Genomic DNA, 18,440 nt, shown 5'->3' on the forward strand with positions numbered 1-18,440 from the left:
GACAGTTCTTTATCCACTGAGTGGTCCATCTTTCAGGTGTTCAGGAGATTCAGAGTTGTTTCCCCTTGTGCATGAAACTTATCACTTGCTAGTATTAGGTACCCTTCTCAAAGAGATTACATTATCTTCAAGAGATGTTTAATGAATGTGCTCCACAAGTCTGCAGCAAATAGTTCGATGTCCTCACAGGCAAGAAATAAATTGTTATTCTCAGCTGCTCCTCTTAGATAGACAAGTACTCTGTGCCCCCCCATCTGCCATGCAAGGGGTGAGAGCATACGTTGTGACCCTCCTTCTGCTTTTCTGTAGGTCACAGAATTACTGGGTCTTAATCATGCTCCTGATTCCTAGCTCCTTTTTCCACCTTGACTAGAGGGTTTCTTTAAGTTCTCATAACTTGATAGGTGTGTCATGCAATAAAAAAGGAAAAGAAGCTGAAGCCTTGCCATTCCTTTAGTGATTCTGAGAGTGGTCACGTTGTTTAAAGTAGCCTTTTTCACCTTTGTGGATTTTAATACCCCTCCCACGCTACTAAGTGGGATCTATTAATTTCCCTTTGGGGTGGTTAATATGCTTTTCCTGCTGTTGCATGTGGTTTCACTTTTCACTACACTTGTTTCTTATAGCTTGCAATCACTACCTCCAGATTTCTGGTATTCTTATAATGAGAGGAGAAAATGCTCTTTTTGTGTCTTGTTGCTACTTGTTGATAGTAGTAGGAAATAAATTCTTTTTTAGTCACTGTGATAGAATTGCAATTAATATATGCTGAGCAACAGATCCGCTTAAAATCTTTTCAAAGTTTACTGTGTGGTTTTGCCTGAGTTGTGATTTGATTTATCAGTTAAGATCAACAACATATTTCCCATTTCTGTATTGCGTGACTACTTAGAAAGAACTGCCAGAATAGACAAACTTGAATTTACCAGCCTCTGTCTATAGCTGGTGTTGACAACAAAACATATAGAGCATATGGGAACTGCTGTAACAATGTTAAATTTAGCTTTTGTTGGTGTATTTGGGCTTTTGTTGCAAGGTCAACCCATCCAGAAAAATCACCGGCTCTTTATCTCCTTGAGGCACTCTCTCTGAATGTAATTTAAAGCTGACCCCTCTGCCTTCTCAGTCCTTTTTGAAATGGGATCCCCACATCCCTTTTTTCCAATGCCACATGCATTTCTGGACTTTTTAGCATTGCTATTTTGGGAAAATCATTGAGGCGGAAGAGCTAAGAAAAGCCAGGGGGAGGGATGGGTGTTTTGTTTTGCATAATAGTAGGACAACAATGTCAAACTATTCTGTAGCATTGAGTGGCATTTGTTTTACATGGATCCTACATTTTAGAATAAGGAATACAAGGCGTGGAGCAGGGGAATTATGTGCTCACAGCTGTACACTAGGTCAGTGGCAGAGACTGTTTCCTTGTCTCCCAGCCCAGGCAGCTCTTGCAGATTCGGTTAGAATTAACTAGTAGGGGGTGGAATTTTATTGTCAAATAGTTGAGTAATTGTACATAACAGATTATTTTCTCCAGGAAACCATCAAGAAATGAAAATTTGGAAAATGGTTTATTTTTAAATGCTATCATTATTCTTTAATTTATTTAGCCATATGCATTAGTGTTTCTCAGTATCAAACAAGCACTAATAATTAAGCAAGAAGACAATAAAACCATTAAAAAATAATAATACAGATAAGCTTTCAAGGATGCCTTCAACCTACTGGAGCCGTCCTTTGAAAGTGTTTCACAGCTTGTTCTCCGTTGCGGCTCACAGCTCACAACAGTCGGAAGACTGCGCAGAGCTCAGCCCAGGTGAGAACTGGGACGTAGAAGCAGTCGGATGGGCTCTGCTGGGATATGGATAGGGGATAATCCCATCCTGTACTTCTGGGGGCGCCAGCTGATACTGCTATAAGCTCCTGACAGAAATCTGAAGATATTTTTCTCTAGAGGTCATCTCAGAGAAGGGATGTGGCACTTATAGTTCAGCTAAAGGAGAGTAAACAGAACTGTGTTTAAACCTATTAAAATGTATGAGTAATGTGATGCATCCAAATAAGTTCAATTGCATTGTTCAAATTAACATTTTCATTGTAATTAATGTTACGGCTGTTGTAGTAATTGGCAAGTGGTGTATCTGAAAATGACATAAAAGAAATGTTCAGTTAGGGGGGAGGAGCATGCTTTGCAGGCTGTGCCTCTGTGGTGCTGGATGTTGGATCTTCAGCACAGTGCTAGTCAGCGTCAGGGCAGCTTTTGGGGGTCCTGGTTTTCCTCAGCTGTGATGAGGAAAGACTTTATATGCCAACATTCCAGCCTATATCCACCTTAACCATCAATGTAGCAAAAAAGGCAGCTTACCTTTAACTACCCTTCCTGATTCACTTCATATTCATTGTCTTATAAGGCATTCAGACCTTCAATTTAGTATCATGAACAAACACGAAAAAAGGACAGAAATAGCTTCCTGGCACTAACAACCCATTCTTTACATAGCTCAAATAGATTTATTCAGGTCAGAAATCAAAGACAGTTTAATTTCTGCAGCTGGCAAGAGAACTATTAAAGTTTTAAAACTTCACAGACAGGAGTACCTTAAAAATCGTACTTCTGTCTGAATATTTTATGTACAACATTTACAAGTGACAAGAAGATCATGGTAACTGAAAGAAATGAGTGGAACGTTTCTTCTTATTTCAGTAGTGTTTACTTCACGTATGCATGTTGTCACTCATACCTTTAAAATCAGAAGCACAGAATCAGTGACTTTTTGGCCCTGTTTCTGTGCGTATTTCACACAACAGAAAGAGGGAGAAGAGCATTGGAGAAAAATTTGAAGACCTCTTCTTTTCTCTAAAGAAGTCGATCACAAGTAGTCTGAGTGGATGCACTAAAATTGCTTGTAATCCATTTTTAAAAGAGTAAGCCTGTGTGACTTCACTTTCTGGTGTTGCTGAAGTCTGGGGAAATATAGATAAGAATAAGTGAGAATTGGAAAATAATTCTATATTTTTAAGGTGTCTTTCGTTAGACAATAAAATAACTATGAACTGTACTTTGAAAGAAATTGTGCTATCTTCTCCATGAATGTTTATGTTACTGTATCATGTCATTTTTTACTACTGTGACTTTTAGATATTATTAGTAGTATTTTAATTTGTATTTTCTTTCTAAAATTTTAAATTATGCAATAGCTTCACAATACCAATTTATTGTACATATAACCTGGATATCTAGGTATCTAGTACTAAAACCACAAGAAATGGATTAAAGAAAAATAGACCAATTGCTTTCAGTACAGGTCATTGTAAAGCAACATAAAAAAATCTTCAAATTGAAGTATTTTTCATACCTGAGTGAAAATTTATGTTAACCTCTCTGTGATATTGCCTAGTCACTACTAACAACATTGATTCTTCTTCCAAGCCGAAATGCAGCTTTTTTGTATGCTTTGACTTTCTAGCTCTATGCAGGATCAGAGGCGCAATTTTTGCTGAATTTCCCGTTGAATTGCAAAGCAAGAAGGAGAAAATCTGTTCTTGTTCATGTCCAGTGTCTGCTTTGCAGACCTTTGTGTCTCACTATGTGCCCAGAGATCGCCCTACGCCTACAACTGTCACAAGAAGAATTATGTTTACACTGTTCTTACTAGCACAGATACTCCTGGGTCAAAAGTTTCAGACTTGTTCGGAAGAGATATCTGGCTGCCTGGACAGGATTCAAATATTTTTCTTACTTATCTGATGATATACATGCTGTTTCAGTTTGGTTTTCATAGTTATGCATACTGACAAAAGCGCTGTTTGACTGACATCACCAAAGGACCCAAGAAGGTGCTGACCATCCTATAAGATGTATTTCATGATCTCACATGGACAGCCACAAAAAAATAGACTTTTAGTCAAAGGGATCAATGTTCCCTATTATTATGGGCAGATCAGTCAGTAATTTTGCTACTAATGCAGATATCAGCATTTGGATGTGGAGAAGGTAATGGGGATAATGAGGACTGGCGCTTTCCGCTATCTCAACAGTAGTGAATGAATGGATTTCTTGCAATGCCTAATTTTAATTTAAAAATGCATTAGAGCACTTCTCCTCCTGCTTCAATGTGAATTCTGATTGAATAGCATCAACAATGTACTTTGCCTTCTTGTGTATTAATTAATTTTATTCTCTGTGCCGCAGTATTCAAAACCTGATAGGCATCCTGGGCCTATTCTGGACAAAGTTATGGAGTCTAGTTTTTCAGGCCCTCAGTCTTTCCCAGAGGCCTTGTCTCCTGACAGAGGACCACAGCCCAGCAAGCAACATAGGTAAGCAAGCAGCTGCCTGGCGGGAGGTGTGGTTGGGTGCCGAGAGGTGCCACTGAACTGGAGATACAGGAGCGAACTGGGGATACAGGAGCGAACTGGGGATACAGGAGCGAACTGGGGATACAGGAGCGAACTGGGGATACAGGAGAGGGACGGCTGCACACTCTGGCCAAGGGAGATTCTGAATGGTCGGGTACCAGCAGAGCCTCAGCCGACCGATTAAGCAGATGTCAAAGCATTTTCTTAGCTGCAGACATAAAAGGTGATAACGATGCTCCCTTCATCTGCCTTTTGTAACAGTCCTGGAGGAAGCATTTAAAGACTGTGGACACAGACCAGTGAATAAAACAACGGTAGTTTGAGAAACCATTAAAAACAAGGCTTCCCTTATCAATGGTTGTGAAGTTAATGTCTCATTTGCTGCAGAAAAAAAAAACTTCCAGCCTTTCTCACTAGTTTTTTTTTGAACAAATAATACATGAAATGAATAATGACTTGTTTTTGAACACACAGTGGCTTTTGAAAACTGGTCTTTAAAACATTTGTATGGATGTTTCCAAGAGGAAAAAAAAAAGAGAAAAGTCAGCCATCACTGCATGGCATTTGGATTATTCTGCTTATAACCTTTTTTGGATGAAAAATAGTGCAGATGCTTCACTACAAGACTAGAACCCAAACTTATGTCTGGTATAAGCAAAAGTGTTGGTGGAATGGCAGTGATAATGTCTGATCCAGAGCACGCAGAGAGAGGAAAAAAAAAGGGTGAGAAAAATGAATTCGGATTTTTTTTTACCTAGATAGTCTGGAGAGGAAGTCTTATTTATTAAAAGGATTTTTTTTTCTTAAATTGCTAAAAAAAAAAGTCTGAGATTGCATGAGGTTAGCTTCTGTAGTATTTGGTGCATTTTCATTGCAGTCCTTCTCTTTTGAATTAATGATTTCCTTAACCTACCAAACTGTAGCCAGGAAGGGATATTTGGGTCCTATCAACTTCTACCTTACTTAAGCCTTTAATTTGACATTAAAAAAATAATGCCAACTTAAGATTTATTGCACAAGGCCAGTGTAAAATATGCAACAGACTTGAACATTTAAGATTTATAAGGCTGTCTTTAATTTATGCACCATGTGACAGCTTCCTAATTCACAGTTTCCTTAGTTTCTAAATAGTGTTCAATGTGGCCAAATGAAGAAACTTCTTTTTTTTACCAGGATACATTTTGTCCTAAACATCCCTTCATGCCATTCCAAACCTGGCATGAGCCTGGAATAATTACAGCAGCTCTGCAGGTTCTCTGTTTTATGCTGTTGTTAAACTACATTATTGTTTTATTTCTGCTTACTATGGAAATATTTGTTCCACAGCCAAACCTGTTTTCTCTGCTGGTGTTTTCAAGGGCACTAATGGTTGGTGATCTGTTTCCAGTTCCCTAAACCAATACTATTTTGGACTGGCAGTAAGACTGTCAAGGTGGGGAATGATTTGGGGTTGCTGAAAGTTGACTGACAGAGATCACCTCATTATATCACTCAGATTGCTAGATAATAGCAATTTTATATCTCTACCAACCTCAGCTGCATGCAAAGAACTACCTCAGAGGTTGAACCAAAAATTTGAATCTTGCTCCTAAAATATATTGCCTGTATTATGCACTGTTATTACAGTAGAAAAATTTTTCATCATCTGCTTGCATATGTAAAACAGCTCTTAGTACTGTCAGAACTGGAAAGTAATAAAAGTCAGCATACAATGTGCTCAAAAGTTCATCTTAGATTATCTGTTGGTTTTAGTAAGAAGAAAACCTGTACCGTCTTAATTTCTAACAGATAGAAACAAATCAGAGTTTTGCTAATTATGGGAATGAGTTGTGATCCCTTTGAACAGCAGTTTTCTTGGTAATTAGTCATCCTGACTTTCATTCATCGATTCAGTCACCATCGATTTTACAAGGATTCATTTCAGAGAATACCATGATAAAACCCAGAGATGCTTTCAGCCCAGAGCAGTGGTATTGTCTTACAAAAATGACAACATAGGATAAATTTACTCTCAAATTTCAAATAAATTGAGTTTGCATTTTTAATGAACTTGTAACACCATGAAAATCAGAGTAAAAACTTTTTTTGGATTTAGTAAGCATTTTACTCTTTATGCTCCCAATAGAATTGATTCTCTTCAAATCAAAAGAAAGAGTAAATTATAGTTATTCTGTAAATAAAAGTATTGAATTTCAAAGAACATTCTTAGTTGCTTTAGTTCATCAATATCTGTTCAGGAAGCCTGAAAGGAAGAAAATATAAGGAATCTCATCTTTTCCCAAGGAAAAAAAAATATTTTCTGGAGAAATTTGTTAAAAAATGAATGCCTAAAATGAATGAGGTATAAGGAAGGAAACAAACTCTGTCACAGAGGGCAAGAAGTCATCCTTAAAGTGAACATTTCCAGGAATCATTTAGAGATAAGAACTACCAATAATACTGTAAGCAATGCAATTGTTCTTGCTGCATAAATAAGAGGGATAGTATACAGGAAGAAGCAAAGATGATGGTGGGACAGAGATAATGTATGAAGCTGTTTGGGCAGTTATGAATGAATATATTTCATTTTTCAGTTAGGAGGATTATTTGAGGACGAAGATAGAATGGGAATAGAATCAAATATGTGAAAATAGACAGTACTACAGTCAAAGTGGAAGTAAAATGCAGAAATCAAAGCCCTCAAGCCAAGAGGTCTGGTTAATCTTGATCAGAGAATTCTAGAGTGACAACTGTCCAATGAAATTTCAAGTCTGGTAGCAAAACCTATCAAAATGGGAGCTCTACCATGTGATGATGGAATAGCAAATGTCAAATATTTAGGAAGAGGAAGAATTTATTGAAGGAACCAAAGACCTATTATATTGAATTAGACTAGTCAAGTCTTTAGGACATATATGGGGGAAGCAGATTCTTTGGGTATATAAAAAAGCCTGAAAATTGTCATGAGGTTTAGCAGCAGCCTGCAGCACTACACTGACAACTGTCTTTGTATTTGGTGTAGGTGAGCTGGATCTCTGCACAGACTCAGACAACATTTGTTGTCACATGTGTCTAATGCCTTTAATGGGAGAAAGTAGGGAGAGGCAGAAAACTACAACGAAGATACACAGAGGTGGCTAAAAGGGAGATAGTAAGGAGTTACATTGAGAAGGTGAGTGCTGGGCTGAAGACATGGAGCTCTCAAAGAAGTAGTCAACATTGAGGACAAATTTTGTTAAATGCTTTTGTGCATGGCTTTGGTGCAAAAAAGTTGGAACATACTGAAAAAATTAGCTAAAATAGAGGCTCAGTACAGATAAGGATCTGGATATAAAGAATTAATTTAATAACATTAAACAGTGGTGTAACAAGCTCAGCAGTACTAAAAACAGGTTAGGCATTTGCAAACTAATAACAAAATTTAAGAAACAAATGAGGAAGAAAAGTTTAAGTATGTACTACTTCGTCAAAGGAAAAGGCGAGATATACAACAAACTACAGCAAGCTGCACGTTACTTAATGATAACAAGGGAAAAGGACATCCAGGCAGTATTATGCTTAATGGTTACAAGACAGAAACTAAGTGTAAACTAAGCAGGCAGTATGATAGGCCTTGCAATACTTAGTGAGAAAGGGGAAAGGGAAAGAAAGAGGGGGAAGGACAGGGAGACAGGAGGGGAAAGAGAGACAGAGACACCAGTCCGGGTTCCTGCATTGGTCCTGCCAACAAGGATTCAAGGATACCATCATCTTTTCTTCTTCTCCTCCTGAACTTTTCTTCTTGGTGTCTTCATTTCTGTCTACATGCTCTGTCTCTTGTCAGTTCTGTCCTGTGTCTCCTGTCTTATCTAACTTTTTGCTTTATCCCACCTCAATTTATACACACTTTTTCTATATGCTACGAGACCAAGGCTATCCTCTCTCCTCGAGATTCCTGATCTCATGCATATTCAGGTCAAGGCTGTTCGAGGCATCTGTTTCCTGCTTCCCTCTACCACATTCCATTTGGCACTTGGTGATCCACTTTGCCACACAGGACTAGAAACTGGTCTTGGTTTTGACCAAGCTGGGTGTTTGTAAAATGCCAAGAAATGTTTAAGGCAAACATTCACACATCTGTCCACTACAGATGTATACTCATCATAAAAGGATTTAAACTGAAAGAAGCCTCAAAGTTTTCAATATAGAGCAACTTTCTGGAATAGTAGCCTGGATATCATTGTAGTTTTAGGATAGAGGTTGATGAACATATGATGAAGTCATAGTAGATGATTAAACTTAGTGTCACTGAGGTACCTTCAAATGCTTGGTTCCCCTTTCCTATTCTATGTGTCTATGTGGCGGAATCAGGATGGCGACCAGATGATACAGGTAGCATTGAAGGATTTATACAAAGTCCCCAGTCAGCTCCGGCACATGCTATTCCTGAACGTATGAATATGTAATGGAAGCAACCTGACCTGCTGCAACAGCTCCTAAGTACAATCTAGGAAACACAGGTCATCTTGCCGTTGTAGGTGAGATGTAATCACATATTGGAACAGGATACTAAAGAGAAAAAGTGATAAAACTATTAAGTCAGCTCTCCTATGCCACAGCATTTTTGGCGTGATAATCTCCTTGCAATCTTAGTACTCTTCTATTTACACACAGCTTTGCTGAAGTCCCAAACATGATGTTAACTTTCACCCTTTGGGGATCAGTCTGTAACACGCGCTCCAGCAGAGAGTCGCTCATTGTGTGTCATCTCATTCTTGTAAACAGTCCGACAAAAAGGGCTTTGTGATACAGTATTATTATTGTTGCATGGTATTTACTGAGAGATGCTTATGTTCTCAGGTATAACAGATTCTTTTTATTAAAAATGAAAATTGGTTGAAAGTCTGCATAGTTTGTCTGTAGCAGTAGACTGTTAGCAGTAGACTGTCAAACAGCCTGAGAACTCCTAGGGAACATCAGAAGGCACTGTCCATCTGGCAGCTACCTCTGTCACTGGGGTATCTATTTAATGTTTCTGTCTTGTCAGGAGAAACCCCATGGCTTCAACCTGATGTTTGCATCGTGATCAGTCGGTAATATAGTATGTGATATAATATGCCTCTCTGCATAGTTTTGGTATGTACAGAGCCAGAGTATTTACAATCAATTTTAGAACTTTCCTTCCTCCCTCAGCTCTGCATCTTTTTTTTTTGATGAATTACAGTCATGCAAAAAGGGGAAATAATAAGGAGAAGAGATACACACACAACCATGGTTATAAGCACTGTTTCTGTGGCTCCATTGTGCTTATTAAATAAGAAGGGAAGGATTGACATCCCATCTAAAGTTTTGACACCTTAGTTTGTCATCCTCTTAGTAATACTTTTCATGTTCCTGTTGACAAAGTTACTTCTGAAAGTGTTCATAATGTGATGTATAATCGATTTTGTTAAGTAGTTAAGTAAAAAGTAGTACAGGAGATTTCCTGCAGTTACTGTAAATTCACTGAAAGGCTTCTCCCCTTCATGAGCATGGTTAACTGCTCTTGAGAATTTTATATGTGCCCTTGGAGGAGAATACTCCACCTGCTGAGACAGATTTTGTTTTTACTCATTTGCTCAACCTAAAGAAAATATTCGCACACCACAGTTTGCAACAATGAATCTCAAGTTCTTAATTAACTTTAGAGATGGTTGAACAACTTTTTTCAAACCATTAATTTATCAGAATTTTATTTCTCCTTAGTTTACAAATTACTTGTGAACCAGTTTAAGCATATTCTGATTTTCCATTATTCTGGAGTAATTGATTCATAGATTTTAAAGACGTATCTGCTACAGCTTTCCTTATTGTTCTGTTTTATTGAACAGCTCAGTTACATGAGCTAGTTTCTTTTATGCAATTAGACTGGAGAACAGGGAGCAAGAAGCCGTAATAGTTGCTAAAGGAGAATAAATTCCCTGAAGAAATCCAAAAGGCATTGTTTTCCTCAGAGAGATGAACCCTTCACATGAGAAATAGAGCAGAAGCCTGAGAGAAACTGCATTAACAGTTTTGGGGGCAGAGTATGCTGATGTTCATAGCAGTTTTGTGAAAAAAAGCAAAGCTTTATTATGCTAGAGTTATTTTTTCACAGAACTTTTAACAAAAATTGTCTTTGGTGCTTCAAGTAATGTGTGTTATCCCATGACTTGCAGCTGCACTGTCCATAAATATTTCCTGGTTCTTCTTAGTGAATTTGCCTTGCCTGTGTCCACAAATGAGTTTTCTTATTTTTCCCCTCCATTTTTTCTGTTGAGGATGTTGAAAGCACAAGACTCTCACATTAGCGACAGCTCTGTTGCTTAAGCTCTGCTGGAGCTGCTGTGATTGCAGGACAACACTGGGATGTGCCAGATCCCTTTGCTCTAACCAGCCCACGCTCCTTTAGCAGCCTGTAGTGTCCAGTGTTAGATGTAGCAACAAGAATACAGTGCAAGGTGCAGAAAGTCCCAACGGACTAATTTATATGCACCATTCCTGGAGTTTATACCAGTCATCTCAGGTACGGCTGTTACAGATACAGTGCTTTTGTGAATTTGCACGTGCTTGTGATTAGATGGCAGCCCATGTGCTCTCATCCAACTAAGAGGATGTACAAGGGCATCAGACCAACCACAATTAAAAAATTCTAGTTCCAAACATTTGTAATCAGTCTAAAGTCTGCTAAGTTCATCAGCTTGTTGATTTTTGTAGTGCATTGATGAATATAGTGTAATCAATAAAAGAGACCTAAAATTCGTTACCCATCACAAATTATTCATTCAACTGCATCTTTTAAGATACCCTGCTGTAATAATCTCAGACTTTCCTGTGCAGAAATTGTCAATTGTTTTGTGATATGGTAGTGTTATTCTACAGAATATGAAATATAGCTCACAAATTGAACTCGGCCTTCAGAAGTTGTTTTTGCAGCCTTCTTAACAGTTAAGGAAAAATCTGTTTAAGGTAGCATTGAAAATCCTTGAGGGAGTACTGTTACTATGGGGTATTGATCTTTTCGATTAAGAAGCACCAGGAAAGTAAAAGTGGGGAAGAGAACAGAGCAGAGACCATGGTGGAACACTTCTAGCCTGAGCAGCAGGATTCAAACCATTGAATTTATTTCTTAACTTTTTTACTTTGGGGAGAAGAGGTCAGCTTTAATGGAAATGTGCGCGCCAAGAGAAGTTGTCCAAGATACTTGGTTCATACAAGAATAAAGTTCCCACTGGGTATAAAATGCAGATTGTTTTTAAGTCTCATTGTAATAAGAAAAGAGAAGCAAATGTATCAAAAATCTTTTGGATAGCTGAATTGTATCAGATACTGAATTCATTCACGTAACCAAAAGTAATGACTCTTAAAATGCATCTACAAAACCTGTATTAAAATATCATTAATGATGTGACAGAATATTAGGAGATGTCAAGAGAAACAGAAGCAGCTGGAAAATTAATAGCCAGTCACACTGTGCAGTACCGTGACCTGTTGACTGTAGAAATAGTTTGTATCTTGCCCCAAATCTCTGTTCTTTTATTTCTGCATTATCAGCAGCTGAATTTATGGTTTATATACCAGAACTACGGGTTTTAGCTACCTTTTAATTCCTACACACAATGGAAAAAAAAATTCTCCTTCCAAACGCTACAAAAATGTTTACAAAAGCAATTTTCTAAAATAAGTAGCAAACTATTACTTGTTTTTATCATATTCAAGCTTGTATTATATCACATAAAGAAACAATACAGTATTTACCAGTGTATAGAAACAAGAAAACAATCTGTGTGTAAACTGAGAATAAAGCAATATAGAAAAGAAATCTTGTTGATTGTGGAGAAGACTTGTGTCGTAGATGGTTTCTTCAAGCTGCAGTTCATGAGCTTCACTTATATTCTTCACTTATTTTTTTCTCCCAATTTAATGTTGTTGTATCAGGAAGCAGCACCTCGTAGGCTGATAGATGATATAATGGGCTGTTTGTTTATACTGTCCGAGGAACCAGCTCTGTATAGCAGGACTATGTTACACAGCACAGAAAAATAGAAGCCTCCTTCATCAAGTACAAGAAAGTATTTAATATACCAGACAATTGTTTTTCATTCGTAGAAGAGAGCTGATGTATTAAATATGGCGTAAACAACACCTAACTGTGGATTATAGTATTATATTTCCATAGAGAATTTCTATTAGTGTCATAGACCGCCACAGCAAAGCTTATAAAAAACAGTAATCCATGTGTTATTAATCCTGAATTTTTACTTTGCAGAAGTTTACCCATTTGCTGTGATAATTTTTACTGTACTCTTGGTGTTGTTCCTAGAAGTCTCTCTTCATGCTGCAGCCCAGGACAAAAAAGTGGGATGTTACATAGAAATGCCTTTCGGAGGACTCCTCCCTTACCTCGGGGTAGGTTCAATGGAATTACAGGACCAGCATATCAACAGCTGGAAGAGTCAAGGATGACGGACCAGGACACAATACCTTGTCACGGGTAAGGAACCACATAACTAAGTGAGCAAGTGGCTGCCCTTAATGTGGTTGATATGCTTTGCCAGTACATTTCAGTCCTTCCAGCTTTGTTGCAGTGTACTGTGGATCCAGGGTTCATGGCACTGAAAGCAGAAGAATGTTTTCAGTGTACAGACTCTGTGAAGGTGATGCGCTCTTAGTTAGCCAGCTGCTCTTTTTAAGCCTTTCAAAGGCTGTGGAAGGAGCGATTAGAACAAACTGTGATTGGCAATGTTACTCTTTATAAGTGATGCTTTTTCTAGCAGTGCTGTGATGTTCCAGTAACTTTTGCACAGCACCTTTTTCTTCCATCAGCACAGGGCAAATAAGAGACAATAATTCAGAAGTCCAACTTTCATGGTTTTTTTTAGTTAAATCCATGTACAGTGTGAAGTGTATTTGCTGTAGACTGAAGACCAATCACTCTGTCTTTGAAAATGCACAAAGAATCCATATTTTTTCTTTTGTAATTGGGCTCATTAGCATATTGAATGTGAGCCCCAGCTGTACCTAATGTCTGAATTTCAGAAGTGCTCCTGAGCACCTGCAGCTCCCTTTGAAGTCTGTTGAGATTGCTGAGGTATTTTGCATGGTATTTCCATATCCCTATAGATTTCCAAAGGCTTTCTAGAATCACTGCAAGCATATTACACCTAAAACTAGGAGTGGTGTCTGGAGTGGACTAAAACAACAGCAGTTTCATTTGGGTGCGTGTAAGTCACAGCGAGGTGCAGCGAACTGAGCAGTGACACTGCAAGGAGGCAGCTGTGTGCCTTTTGTGTCGGAACTGGCTTTATGAAGTGCAGAAATGAGCTCACTTACATGTTTAATTTTCCTCAGGGAAGAAAGGAACTATTATCGCTGTCCACTCTGACCTCCTGGAAAATGACAGACACAAGTGCTGACCAAGAATCAGCGCAGTTACACGCATGTGTGTCGTGGCACACTTGGGCACACGCTTCCTGCTCGCCGCGCTTTCCAACCCGCTGCGGGATTGCCCAGGCTGGGCTCCTCTGTGAGGGAGGTGCTTGTCCCACTGAATGTTTTGTAGCTGGATCTACCTAATAAAGCTGGCGACAGTAATTAGGAATGACAGACCAAGAGCAGGGCTTACCTACTGAAGGGAGAAAGCAAAGCAGCGAAATGCCTGGTGACTTCTTCTAAGAAGTGCACACTTGTCTCATACTTCTTTCATTGTTAGTTTCCTTCTTCGAAGGAAAAACTTGTGTATTGCTTCTTGCAGTAAATATGTGATTGTTCGTTTGTAGGATAATGTGTGTTTAATTCCTTATGAAACCTGTGACATCGAATTCAACCCTTCCTGATAGGCACAGGCCAGCATCCTGCCCTCTTCTCTGAGCTCACTGTCACAGGCTCTTCCTAGGTTGAGAAGTGGGGCAAAAACAAGCAAAGCTGTCTTGTGGGTAGTTGTATTTATTCTTCTCTAGGAAATCAGTGTGTGATATTACAAATATCATCTTCTACTGGGCTATATTTTAAATTTGCAATTCTGCAAAAGGTTGATGTTTGGACCAGATTGTGACTCCTTCAAGCCTCAGTCCACTAATGCCCACTAAATCCATATTTTGTGCACTAGGGATGTCTGTAGAGTCAGACCTTCCTAATATCGACCCTGACGATGGGACCTTTCTCTGAAGGAGTGCTCTGAGTGCATCAACACCTGAGGTTGTGACAGGGAGTCACAGCAGCCTGTGTACATCACACATACAATACGAAAAGTCTTCAACTACTACCCATGAACATAAATTTTTAAAACGTCAGTGTTAGGCATGAAAACAGAAGCAATTATGTGATCTTATTTTATTACAGTGTTTTACTGTTGATGATTTTTATGAAAATGAAGTCTTTTAAGAGTGTTACAAAACATTTTGCAATTTATTTTGTGTTGCATCAACGAAGTAATCTCTTCAACCAAAATATAAGTACGCATCTTATCTCTGAACAAAAAAAAAAAATAAAGTGGTTTACCCTCCCTAATTCTGTGAGCCTTCTGAAGTTTATCCATCAGCAGCTCTGGCTGAAGTTTAGTCAGTTTTCTATGTTTATATTTGATAGAAAAGAGGCTAATTTACCTGATCAATTTTTGTCTAGTCCTGTAAAAGTGCTCCTCTTCCCATCCCACGCTGAGAAGAAAGCTTTTGCTGCCTTCGAGGAGCACCAGACCTCATTATTTGCATCAGGATCTAATGTTTGCAAGTATGCTACTTGAAGGAATAGAAAAACCTGCTTGAAATGAGGAGCTTAAAGAAAACAAACTATCTCCATGCCGGTCACATCTCAGGGACTGAGCTGAATCCCTGAGGGTGTCAGGAGTGGAATATGCAGTTGGGGGGGACAGCAGTTTGACCGCACTCTTGGCAGTGACAGCTGTTTGCATTACATGCTGTGAAGTGTTACAGCCTTAGAGCCCATAAATGTGTACAAATACAGATATAAATTTGTTTATATATACAAGACCCAGTGTGTGGTGTCTACAGGCGGAAAAAGGGGTATGTATGTACCGGGGTAGGTGCTTACAAAGCTGAACCAAAGCCTGGTGATGCCACTGGAATGACTCCCATTCGTCTTAATGGACCTTGTTATCAGGCTCATGTCCTGAACACCTGTAGCAATAGGTCTTATAGCAAAGTTATTGGTATTATGCTAAATAAAAAAACATTTTGTATTTTAAGTTCCAATCCCTGCTGTCTCTCTTTAATATCTGTTTTAAGGGGGCAGTAGGATTATTATGCTGCTTTCAGTTTCATTCTTTAATTTAGACTCTTAAACATGGTATAGCATAATCACTGTTGCACATTTGTAAATATTTGAGTTTCTGGTTTTGCTTGGGTTTAGAAAGATGGTGGAGAGAGAGCAGCACTTTGAAATACATGCACATGAATGAATATATTCAGACAAAATATTTTTTCAGATTAAAGAAAAGATACCTTAGGAGGAACTATGTTTCTGGGAAAGTTAATTATAGGAAAATGTAATTAAGATTCGAGGTCTAAGTCTTGTCTATGAAAACAGCAGCAGTTTGGTGCCACAAATAGAAGCATGGATCAGTTTGTAATTAACCAAAAGCTGAGTCTCATGTGGTTTAGAAGTAATATCACTACTCGTTTAATAACTTGCCTGTTGCACCCAGTGTATGTGCTTCAATGCAACTTTGGTCTTTGAAAGCTCGATGAGCACAGAGCAAAAACATGTAATTCTGGCATAAAGTATCTGCCTGTACGTCAAAAAAAATTATGCAAACATTTTAGGCATTGCATTTTCTGTTATTGCTGCTGCCAGTTAGTTTTCAAAATACCAGGAATAATCTCTCTCTCTTATGGAACTGGCAAATGTTACTATTTTCTCACCAAACCCATTTTAATTAAGCCTTTTCTTGGTTTTGCTTATATATCATCCATATAATACATCCATTGCATGTGAAATTCATTTAAAACATTCACTCCCTTTGTTTTCAGGGTGCAGCCCAGAATATATTTAGGGCCCGAATTGCCAAAAAAGGGAATAATGCAACTGATGCGGTCTCTCCAGCTATAGTCGTTTGAACAATTATATAATAATCAAAGGAAACAAGAATGGGCACAACCCAAAGGTCTGCACTGTTTTGTTTTCATTTCTTTTTTTTTTAATCGTCCTCCCTCAGGAATAATATCCCTGATCAGTATTTAATTCATACTGATTCTTGAAAACTGTTCTAAAAAGGCCCTCCAAGGCTAGAAGTGTGTCTAAGCATAGCCCAAATGTAATTAACCAAAAGCTGAGCCTCAGCTGCCTTGGATGTAAAATAAGAAAATGCAGCTTTATAGCATGTACTAGACATTCTAGCACGTATCCAAGAAAGCTGCTTGCTACGTTATTCCGTCAGGTCCCAGTTCCCAAAGCAGTATCTCTTTCCGTCAGGTAGCAGCCGATGTCACACCTCCCCCTCGCAGAGCTCCCAGCTACGGTTTCTGCTCTTTTGGGGCTGCACAGAGCTGCAGCCGTGCACGCACACAGGTTAACGTGTCAAGCAGTCGTGCAAACGCGGTGCCACCACAGACGAGTTAATTACGAGTCAGCGGTGCTCTGTTGGAAACGAGCCTAAAGATATCTCCTCCTCGCTCCGCTGTCTGACAGCTCGCCAGGAGGATGGGGCCAGAGGAAGCCTTTCCAGTTAATTAGCGTCACATGCTAATATTGGATTATGGCTGTTTTGTGCAGCTCACTTTCTTTTCCTTAGTCCTCTTTCTGCTAATGCCAGAAAGCGGCAAGGCACGTGTGAGTAGAGGGATCTCCCTGGTGAAGGCCAGCAGGCTTAAGCGGCTTTTGGAGAAATACCCTTCAAGTCAGAGCTCAAAACACCTGCTTCCACGCCAGATCTACATAGAATCATAGAATCATAGAATGGCCTAAGCTGGAAGGGACCTTAGATATCATTTTAATCCAGCCTCCCTGCCACCAGGGACGCCACCTCTCGACTAGATCAGGCAACACATGGGGACCGAATGGAAATTGAACCCGCAGCCTTACCGTTGTTAGTGCCACACTCAACTGACTGAGCTAACCATGTTGATTTCCTCATCCATGGGTAAAACACATTAGAGTTCGCCACTAGCTTACTTTGTTAAATAGCAGTATGATCACAAAACCGATTATAAATAAAATATGTTGTGGTACTGAGGTGATGTCTGTGGTCCTTGGCAATCATGAGTAGGAACTCTTAGAGCACCAAATTTCTAGTAATACTGCTTCTCAGCTGGGAAACATCTCTTTCTTTCATCATTATTTTGTATTTTGTATACTTTCAGTTTCTGTTTTTTAAGTATTTCCTCTAAAAAAACCACTTTCTGATCAGGAAAATTATTCTGGCTTTGAAAGGAAATGGAAATGTTGGTAAAAAAAAAATCACCCAAGTTGCCTCACAATAAATGAAATCACACTATGATATGTACTACTGGAAGGTAAAGGATTTTTTTTTTTAAACGCAAGATTAGAATATCAGGAAAACGCAGGCATTTGCTCAAGCCTGGTATATGAGCTCTATTTCCAGATGAGATCTGAGAGAACCTCAGGCGGCCCACATTTGGAGCACGGACTATTAAAAAAAAAATTTTTTTCAGAGGTGCACTGCACTTAGGTGCTCTGCTTGTTTGAAGGGGTGAACAGTCATTTCTATGTAAATAAAGACTACACAACCATGTTTTGTTTAAAGCTCTTTTTTTTCTTCCTGCACCTTTTTAAAGTGTTTTCCTAAAATAGCTGTTCGATATGGATAGTTCTGATGTTGAAGGAGGCATCAGTCCATATCCTCAGTTAGGAACGCAGGAATGGAATTTCAAATCTCATTTCAAAGGAAATTAATAATACAGTGTGGCACCTGAAATCTTTTAAAACAGAATTGTCCTTGTTCTCATACACCGGTGGGAAAAATGAAATTGAGAGAAAAGCAGTGAATTGCCACCGGCAGATCTGAGAATGAAACCAGGTCTCCAGAGCCTGTTGTTTTCCCCAGGGCCACACTGTTGCCAAGTGCTCCCAGTGCGAGGGACAAATGACATCTCTCTTCTGAGCACCATTCACCGACTCTGGCACAGCATTCC

At 38.9% G+C, this 18,440-nt stretch overlaps 1 protein-coding gene across 1 annotated transcript in view; it reads left to right on the plus strand.

The window, feature by feature from the left end:
* Positions 1 to 4,189: 4,189 nt before the first annotated feature.
* NRG3 (neuregulin 3) overlaps positions 4,190 to 18,440 on the plus strand; it is a gene marked incomplete at its 5' end in the record, with an annotated part of 14,836 nt that continues 585 nt past the window's right edge. Inside the window, 2 exons of the mRNA XM_009867380.1 lie at positions 4,190 to 4,317; positions 12,656 to 12,826. Coding sequence (XP_009865682.1) covers positions 4,190 to 4,317; positions 12,656 to 12,826 — 299 coding nt within the window. The remainder of the gene's footprint in view (positions 4,318 to 12,655; positions 12,827 to 18,440) is intronic.

The sequence above is a fragment of the Apaloderma vittatum genome, unplaced genomic scaffold (assembly GCF_000703405.1).
Source record: "Apaloderma vittatum isolate BGI_N311 unplaced genomic scaffold, ASM70340v1 scaffold3364, whole genome shotgun sequence".
NCBI classification, from domain to species: Eukaryota; Metazoa; Chordata; class Aves; order Trogoniformes; family Trogonidae; genus Apaloderma; species Apaloderma vittatum.